This window comes from Hibiscus syriacus, unplaced genomic scaffold (genome assembly GCF_006381635.1).
Source record: "Hibiscus syriacus cultivar Baekdansim isolate YM2019G1 unplaced genomic scaffold, ASM638163v2 tig00002237_pilon, whole genome shotgun sequence".
In the NCBI taxonomy this organism is placed as follows: Eukaryota; Viridiplantae; Streptophyta; class Magnoliopsida; order Malvales; family Malvaceae; genus Hibiscus; species Hibiscus syriacus.
In genome coordinates this window covers 20594147-20604679 of record NW_024061918.1, presented here as the reverse complement: position 1 = coordinate 20604679, position 10533 = coordinate 20594147, and the positions used below count along the sequence as shown (strand labels likewise).

Below are 10533 nucleotides of genomic sequence, written 5' to 3'. Positions count from 1 at the left end.
GGTCCCATTTGTTGAACTGACAATTAACTCCCCATATGATAAAATGGTGAATGAGTTGAGTAGGTAAATGAATATGGTGGCACCGGTATCTGAGGCCCTGTTATTGATTGTGCAGGTGCATGTATTGTTCCTAATAATGAGGTTGGAACGTGTTTTCTTGTCTATCTTGATTCCCCTCTACATTTACCACCATGTTGCATCAACGGACGTTGCATCTACGGGTAGTCTTGGGGAGGCACATATATTTCTCTTGCCTACTCCTCTTTGATGAGCATATATGGCTTCCCATTTTGTTCGTACCATAACATGTAATCATATAAAATATTTTGGTTTAAGATGGGTTCAAAAATGGACCACCTATCCAATCTCGTCACCCACTGGAACCACCACATTAAATGATGATACGCCCAATTAACATTTATCTTCCTTTTTCGTGTTAAGCGATACAATTTGTCCAAGTTTAGTGGTGGTGGCAAATTAACTTGGACACAGCTATATTGTTGTAGCACGAGATTGGTAAGATGCCACTCGACTATCTGATAAATTATCAATGAGGCCATCAATATCCAAAAGACTGAACCGAGATATATTTCTGGTGGAGTACACAAGATAATATCATGATCATTGTATCGCATCCACATGAACTACAATTTTTTTTAAACTAAGTTAGATAAACCCGAATTAAAATTTATTTTTAAATTAAAAAGATGAAATAAATTACAATTATTACCTCGACTATCATCTTATCAATCAACAATCTAAAATCAAGTAGAGTTTGGGGTAGGTGGGAATGAGATAGTTTACCAGTCCACCTATCATTCATACAATTAAATATTATTATTTTTATATTATAAAAATGTATAATAATATAAATATAAACTTAGTTTATTTTTAATTACCTCTGAAGTGGTGGAAATTCAAATAGGGTCGGATCTTTAAGAATCAATGTAAAAACGACATTCAAAACCAAACCCACGAGGATAAAACATCAAGCACCCTACAATAATATGTTTGTCTAGATCGCCGACTTTATAAAGCTCCTGGAACATAAATACCAAGACTGCCGATACCCAACTCATATTTTTAGAATCTCGTTAGATGATTTGCCTGGTATCAAGATCCCTCCGAAAAACACATAAATTATGAGCACGAACAAATCGCTACAAAATAATAAAAACTAAATAATCATAAATAAAAAAATAAAAAAATAATTATAATAACATAAAATAAAATAAAATTATAAATAAATAAATAATCAAAATAAATAATCGTAAATTTCAAAAATTACCTCTTTAATTACTGGAGTAGCATCTGTAGGTAGCTGCGTAAAATTGATGTCCAAAAATTTAATCTTTATCTTACCACCATCCAAAAGTTTGGAGGTATTCTAGTACCAGTTGTCTTTGGCAACACTGGTAATAGTCATTTCGTCAATATGCAACCCAAGATGGAATGCAACATCTTAAAGGGTAGTAGTAGTCTCCCCACACAGAAAATGAAATTTGTGCGTCTTTGGCCTCCACCTTTCTAGTAACATGTTTATCAATAGAGGATGCAACTTGGTACCACCAATTATACTGCTAACGTGACCAAAACTAGCGTCGTACAAATATGGAAGAATATCCTCATGAGGTTGTGTGAAACGGTTGATATAAAGCGTCAACACACTTTCATACCCCTTAAAAAATTAAATAAATAATAAATAAAAATTGATTAAATTAAAAAACTATCTCTTGATTTATCCGTCAATAATAGAATATGTCTTTGATCAAGCCTTAGTAATCATGTAATAATACAAAATAATCAAAATTTTAAAGTATTAAACAAATAAATAAGAAATAAACAGAGAGAGGGAAGTATGAGAAGTAGCAATGATGGGGAACCCTATTTATAAGAGTCCTCACACCCATGACGAAGCGAGATTAATGAGACATCGCGTCCTCCAAGAGGCGAGGTCCATTGAAAAGACATGCCTGTAACTTTTCAAAAGGACCTCGTGTCTTGCAAAAAGCAAAGTGATGTAGGGTAGACTACCCTTGATTTTGGATCTAGTGAATGAGTATGCAACCTGCAAGAAGTATGGCTCAAATGGAAGGCTTGGTGGATGTTGTAAAGGTGAATAGGTGGGCTTAGATGATGGTGAAAGAATGGTTGTGGAAGTATGGGTGTGGTGATGGACCATGAATGAAAGGAAATTGGGTGGATAATATCTTTAACAACTAAGGAAGAAACTAAGTTATATTAAAGCCTAACACCAATCCTTATAAGTTGGACAAGGGGTAGTAGAAACAGACTTTGACCATTTTGGTATATTAAACCAAAATAACCAGAAGTATCAATGAAAAAGATAGGGTTAATTCCACAAGAGCCAAAAGTCTTGATAAGTCGATATAAGTTCAATAGAACTTAAGAAAAGAGGATAACCTCACAAGTATATTAAATAATGTAAGGGGGATGCCTTACAAAAGCCAATGTATTAGCTTTATATAGGAAGTGAAAGGGTTAGGCCAAATAGACATGTATTGGTTCAGCAAAGGTAATTACATGAATGGTTACAATTCTTTAATGAATAAATACAATTTTAAAATGATGAAGAATGATGGTGTTGGTTCGGCAAAGCATGTCTCTCCTTAGGCTGAATGGTGATGATTGTTCGGCCTTTGAATCATTCAAATTAGTGGTGAAAGATGCTTTGGTCGAATGGGTGTGTAGCTCTTCATGTTTGACGCCTAATTGTGTGGTGTAGGATGCATGATCGAATGGTTAGTATTCCTTCGGAGTTTGGCTCTTAAGTGATGCACATGGTGTGGACATGCCTTGGTTTGAATTCGAATGGCAGCATGCTTGTTGCACATGACTTAGATGCTCCCCCTCGCCTTGTATGATGCACTATTGGCCATGGGATGTCTTCTTAGTGTAGGTAGGTGCTAGGTAGCTAGTTTAGGTAGTGTAGGTAGCTAACTAGGTACCTGGTGTCACTCCATCTATCTCCAGCTGCCAGTAGTCCTCAGCTCAGTTGCCATAGTCCTTAGCTACTTTCCAGCTAGTTTCAGTTGTCTTCCAACTACTTCAGCTACTCTTTAGTTTCTTTCTACTTGGCTTGAGCTTCTTTTAGCTAAAATGAGCTTGTATGGATTGAGTGAGTTATCCAAGAGCGGGCATAATGTCTCCTAACATCCAATGCAACTACAAAAGTAATGAAAACAATAACATGAGTGTTGAATCATTGGATAATGATATATATGCATGATGTCGCCTATGTATAAGCTAGAAATGAGCTAGATAAGGATGCATATGTATAAGATGAGCTAAGTGAAGATGAATAATCATATAATAAACATATTTAAAGATGTGTATTCATGCATAATGTTAAGCAAAGTATGATAAGATCATCTTAAGCAAAATATAAGATATGCTTAACATGGTAGACATAAAATAGGCCATGAATAGGATGAAATAAACTATACTAGGAATAGAACACATATTAAAGTATCTAGAGAATATACTTACATTCTAGAACATGGATGCAAAGCATAATATAAGTTCGTGCTATGTGTATAAGAGTAAGTAAAGGAATGTAAGAAGAATATAGTGAAAACTCCCTGGCCTTCAATGAAATCCACGCTTGAAGAAAGAAAGATGAAAAGTAGGTGTAGAAGTAGGATCACATCACGAGTTCATGGGGGAATTTAATTTGAATTTTCAAATTTTATTTTCAGGAACGCGATAAAATACTCATACGGTTCAATTTCTCGTGGACCTCGCATTTTGCAGAACGTGAGGCTGTTTATTCAAATATTAAATTGTGTAATCTAAAAAGTGTTTCCACGTCGGACGGGTCTCGCACTCTATACAATGCGAGGTCCTTTTACGTGTTTTACAGAATGCAAGGTAGTCTTTAAGTGGGCAGTTTGAGGGCTATATTTTCTAATAATTCTTGTTAGATCATTTTTTTAATAAATGAATTTTAAGGGAATTTTTTTAATAAAAACGCCAATATTGAAGAGATGCGTAAGGTTATATATTAATCTTTTTAATCGAAACTATGTTAATTTTAAATTAATATAAATGTGTATATAAACATAAATACATAGAAAATGGCCTACTTACATATAAATTTAAAATTATTTTACGTGATTTTAATATTGTATTTTAACAATTCAATTATCATATTATTATATACATCTAAATTTTAAATAAATTTCATTTCATTTTTTATCCATAAATTATAATTATTTTTCATTTTGATTTTGTAAATTGAATAGGTAGATTGAGTAGTAAAACATCTAAAAAGCAACGCTAATAAAAAAAATTTAATCTGGGATAAATATAAGGTATAATTTATATAAAGATAAATCTCAATCATTTGATAATGAATGTTCATACCCTTAACATATATAGTGCTCAGACCCAAAACCATAAGGATAACAATGTCTTAACCATTGAGGTCGCTTGGTTTATGCCTAATAATTATTTTCTAAATACATAGATTTGTTAAATAACTCTTTAATAATGATTTTGAAAATCTTAATATAAATATATGATGTATGTATTGTTTTATTGTTATTTACAAAATATGAAATTTAAATCTAAATCTAAATTTTAAAATCTGAATTTTCAAATATAGCATTCAAATTTCCTTTAAAATGTAAAAAGAGAGACGGAAAATAAAAATGGATTGGAACACAATACAGAAGAAACCCAGAATGTATTTTTTTTCCCGTTTTTCAAATCGTTTGAAGAACACCAAACGTAAATGATAGATACTAATAAACAAAACAGGGCAAATGTAAACACGAAATCCACAACCAAAAACTAGTACAATATAAACATAGATATCCTACTGAGAAAATATAAATCTTAGCAAATTCATCTGCCCTGTTCTTTTCAATCTTCACCAGATCTCAATTATGGTTAGATGGAGACTCTTACTTGGCCATCATGACTTTGACAAACTCCTCATAGTTTATCTGTCCATCACCATCAACATCGGCTTCACGGATCATCTCATCAACCTCCTCATCTGTAAGCTTCTCACCAAGATTTGTCATGACATGACGAAGCTCCGCAGCAGATATGAAACCGTTCTGGTCCTTGTCAAACACCCTGAAAGCCTCTTTGAGTTCCTCTTCTGAATCGGTATCCTTCATCTTCCTTGCCATAAGGTTAAGGAATTCAGGAAAATCGATGGTCCCGTTCCCATCGGCATCAACTTCATTAATCATATCTTGCAGTTCTGCCTCGGTAGGATTCTGGCCAAGTGATCGCATTACAGTTCCGAGCTCCTTAGTAGTAATGCACCCTGCAGCAAGGATAAGAATAAATGCAACAAACGAATACTACACTATTGGCACTGAAACAATCAACACTACTAAATACATTCGGGCAGGGGGAAGATGAACAGTTACTGGCAAAAAGGCACAGTAATTCTATGTTACTCTGAGTAAATATCAGAAATGAGACCAGTGCAGATATATCCAATTTTTTCCTATGTTTCTTCCATGTACTTAGAATTGTCAGAAAACCACATCCAGTTACTCGTGCCCAAATATGAATTGTACACGAGCACCAGACATGGATACTTCAAGGGGAAAAGAAGAAAAGTCGGAGCAACATAGCAGTAATAGTTAAACTTAAAAGATAATTAATGATTTTCTAACTTCTTTATGCTGTAAATGTCTGCCAAAATACTTCACAAAGACTTACATGGCCAAACAAGATAATAAACATGTTTTCAATGTGCCAAAAGAATGAAAAAAAAAAGAACAAAATATCAATGTTCAGCAGCAATGATTTCAGTATCAAGTTACCAGAACAACACCATAAGTTTCAAAATGCACAGGCATCCAAATTTGATGGTTCGTGGACTAGATAATGAATACGGAACAATTAATTGCTCAAACAACTATAAATGTTATTCCTACCATAGAAGAATTCAGTAACCTTAAACTGGCATAAGACATTCTATTGTTATATTTCTTTGATTAGGATAACAGATCACAGAAAAACCAATAGAACTATCCCCGAGTCTTGAATTTTCATGACTATTAACCTATAGAATCATCATGGATACATACGTACCAAGCTTCAAGCAAACTAAATAGACACGTAGAGGTTGATTTTCAAGATGGAATAACGAGTCAATGACTTTACCATCAATACCCATGTACAATAAAATACTAATAAAAACAATATATTTCAGTATATGTTGAAAATGATGGTTCAGTTAAAGGGAATGAAGAAGCTTCACAAATAAGATTAAAATCATACACAAGAAAACGAAACGATTAATCATATGATTATGTCAAAAATCAAATAAAATCTCAAACATGAAGCATGCTACAAATCACCAACACACTAAATAAATAAAATCAAGGGGAAGGTAAACAATAATGAAAATGAAAGAGAGCAAGAAACACTAAAAGCAATAAAAAAAAGTCAAAAGAAACGAAACCATTAAACAAAATGAAAAGGCTCAAAAATTCATAATTAGGAAACATATGTACGTCAAATCATTCCAATCGCAAAATAAAACGATCACAAAATGAAACCAAAGAGAAAAGAATATATAAAAAATTAAGCATTCAAAAAAATAACGATGCTTCGATTTGCGAATCGGAGCTGAATCAAGTGAAGAAATTTACTATAGTATCGCTAAAATATTTTTTCAAAAAAAAAAAAGCGTCGAGAAGTAAATTAAAAGAGAAAGATAAGGGACCATCGCCGTCCTTGTCGAATAGGCTAAAGGCCTCTTTGAATTCAGAGATCTGGTCGTCTGTAAGCTGATCAGCCATTTTTCTTTCTTCCTTCTCGGAAAGCTGGCGTTTAGAAAGAGAGAGAAGTCGCGGAGGAAACTGGAGGAGGTTGAATGTGGAGAAATGGAGATGGCAAGACTTTTTTATAAAGGGCCCAAAGTTAGGTCCAACACAAATTAAGGAATCTAATTGTCTCTCATCCGCAAGCTTTTGATTCGTTTGAAAAGTGATCATCGCCTTCCCTTAACGCAAAATATCTGATATTGGTTTTCATCCCTCCATTATGTTGAAATTTAAGATTCAGCCCTTTAACATTTAATTTGGTATAATTTAAATTCTTTACAAGTAGGTTTCAATTTATAATACCTATTGTTATTAAAATATTGATTTATTATTAGTCGAACATGATTAATTGAAGCATGAAGTATATGTGCCGGTTAAATTCTTATAATACATATAATTTGACAATTAAAATAAAAAGAGATAATTATAGTATTATCTCATTTCGAATCGAAATTTTTTATCCTAAATCTAAATCCAAACTTAGCATTAAAAATTATCCAATCAAGTAAGATTAAATTGCAAAATTGATTTTGGATTTAATTGAGTTTGTCAACAATTTATCAAAAATAATTCAAAGTCCAAATTAACTTGAAAATTATGTTTTAAATGTTTTTCGACTTAGTCGAACCTTTTCAAAAACAAACTCGATCGTTTTTACGCTTTAAAGTTAAGTTTCCAAGGATTTTTGGCTTAAAGGATCGATCCCCTGGATAACAGTGAGTTTGGAATCGATCCCTATAGGAAAAGGATCGATCCCTTAACCAAAATGATCGATCCCTCAATGAAAATGATCGATCTCTTCCCTTAAAGGATCGATCCCTTTGTTACAACGGTCGAAATTTAAAAAAAAAAAAGAATCGATCCCTTTCAACAAAGGATCGATCCCTTGTGCATTAAATGTTGTTTTTGGTTATAGGTAACGGCTATAATGATCCCCAATAGCTCCAAATGGCTAGAATTAATGGAGAATGCATAAATTGAAGGTAAAAGTTTCCCAAGGTTATCAAGAATCATATTGAACCAATCTACCAACACCAAAGCTTAGTTTTGTGCTTTATTTGTAAAATTCATTATTGTAAACACACTTGTGAGCTACATTGTTTATTTTGCTTAAGTGTAATTTGGGTGAGAGTTTAATTAGTGCAAACTTATTTGCATTTGTGAGGTTCTTCTTTAGTTTGCTAATTTTGTAATTACTCTTTAAGAGAGAATGTATTCAAGGTTTTGGAGTATAAATCATGAAGTGTTTACAAGGTTACACCTTGTCCTTAAAGGTAAGCAAATCTAGTGGATTTGAGAAATCCTTAGTGTGGATGCTAAGGTAGTGGATGTAGATTTGGTTCAGAAGTCAACCATTCTAAAACGTTGTGCAAAATGTTCTATTTTTTTATTGCTTCCACCAAACATTTTAAAAGGTCAATTCACCCCCTCTTGACAAATTTGGTTATTCATACGAGCTTAACAATTGGTATCAGAGCGAGTCTCTATTGACGGTTTAACAACCTTGAGAAGGTCCTTGGAGAGTTATATCAACTTTTTCATTCAACCAATAAAGATGGCTTCAACCTTCAGCTCATACTACATTGAAGATTCTCAATCGATCAACAAGCCACCTTATTTCAATGGAGTAAATTATGTATATTAGAAGAATAGGATGATGCTCTTCATTCAAGAAAATGATCTAGATGCTTGGGACTTTATAATGGTGGGTCACTCTACTCCAACCAATAGGATGGAAGATTGGAGTGAAGAAGAGAAGAAAAAGTTCCAACAAAATGCCAAGGCCATTCACATTCTATTTTGTGCATTAGGGTCAGATGAATATGAAAGAGTCTCCTCTTGTTCAAATGCCAATTAGATATGGGACAAGCTCCAAGTCACTCATGAAGGAACCGATTGAGTGAGAGAAAAAAAATCAATCTTCTAAATCATAGCTATGAAAATTTCAAGATGAAACCGGATGAAGACATCAAAGCTATGACGGATAGATTTTTCGTGATTTTCAATGGCCTCAATAGATATGGAGAGATCATAACAAATGAAAAAAACTTGTGAGGAAGATGATTTACTCTCTTCCAAAGTCTTGGCAATCAAAGAAGACAGCGATAATCGAAGCAAATAACTTAAAGTATCTCAATCTTGATGAGCTTATTGGTTTATTGCTCACTCATGAGTTGATGGTAAAAGAAGATGAGTAGGAAGAAAAAAAGAAAGATAAGAAAATAAAGGATGTTGGCATCTCTTTCAAGTCCACCAATAAAGAAAAAGATGATTCAAGTGAAGAGGTGAATGAAGAAGATGAAGAGATGGCCGAATTCTTCAAAAGATTCAAACGATTCATGGCATCCAAAGAAATAAAAGAAAAATGATGAATCAAAGAAGGAAAAGGATCACATCATATGCTATCATTGGCAAAAACCGAGATATGTCAAGTATGCTTGTCCTCAAATAAGAAAGGATCTAGCAACCCAAAGAAAAAGGCTTTTGTTGTTACTTGGAGTGATGAGGACATCTCCGATGATGAAGAATATGAAGTAGCCAACCTTTTCCTAATGGCCATCCAAGAAGATTCAAAGATATGTTCTAACTCAAATGAATTAAATTCATATTCTTTTGATGAGTTACAAGATGCTTATGATGAATTGATTTTGGAATTTAAAACCATTAATTCCAAATACAAGAAAATAATTTCTAAATTCAAAAATGAAAATGATTTTCTTTTGAAGATTAAATTAGATTTTTAAAGCAAAAATGAAATTTTGGAAAAGGATTTGGAGCTTTCAAAATTGAAAAGAAAAATTTTTGAAAAAGAGATTTTTGATTTGAAAATTAAGCATGATAGCTTAATAAAAGAGAAAGAAATTATTTCTCACAATTCATCAAAATCAATAATGGCAAAATGTTCACATTGCCATTATCATAGTCATAATTCCAATACGTTTCCTATAAAGAAAATAAAATATTATAAAATAAGGCAAGTATGGGTTCATAAGGAAACTAGAGGCATTGAAACTAACAATCAAGGACCTAAAGCAATTTGGGCACCAAAAATCAAGTAAATATCTCTTGTAGGTGTGTTGGAGCATTGGTGAGCAATGTCAAGCTATTTGGAGGCTCTAAAACACACTAAGGAATGACACTTGAGAAAGGGAGATAACCTTAATATACTTTATATGTTTGTATTCATGATTGTGTGTCCCCACATAGTGCTTAATTACAATTAGTTAGGGGGAGTTAGTTTTTGCATGATTTGCAATTTTATGGCCTTATATACTTATGAAGATGATTTTGGCCTTAAATTAGCAATGTTTGATTGTTGTGGTGAAATCATGTTATCCATGCTTTGTATTGATTACATATGTTGATTATGAGAATATGAAGTTTAAATGTAGCAAAAATTGAAAATATGCATGTTTAGGATCTCGAGAGCCATTATATATTTGTGTGACTTGATTTGGACTTTATTTATGCACATTATGTATTATATTGATTAATAATAAAAATTTGCATAATTTGATGTATCAAGTTGACATTCATGTATATTTAGTATCATCTAAGTCATTGAAATTAATTTTCTATCAATAATGTGACTTAGGTTTCATCCATTTAATGTCTCATATCATCAATTTCGTTCTTGGAATAAAAGATGCAATTTTAAAGGAAAATGATGATCCCTTTGATAAAAGGATCGATCCCTTGCATATTCTTGAAAAAT

At 32.7% G+C, this 10533-nt stretch overlaps 1 protein-coding gene across 1 annotated transcript; it reads right to left on the bottom strand.

Annotated features, from left to right (window-relative positions):
- Positions 1-4739: 4739 nt before the first annotated feature.
- Positions 4740-6876, bottom strand: LOC120143437 (calmodulin-7). The gene is made up of 2 exons (XM_039157762.1): positions 6719-6876; positions 4740-5302 (listed from the first exon to the last, which is right to left on the bottom strand). Exons 1-2 carry the CDS (start codon positions 6792-6794, stop codon positions 4929-4931), a joined length of 450 nt encoding a protein of 149 aa, XP_039013693.1. The 5' UTR covers positions 6795-6876; the 3' UTR covers positions 4740-4928.
- Positions 6877-10533: the final 3657 nt, after the last annotated feature.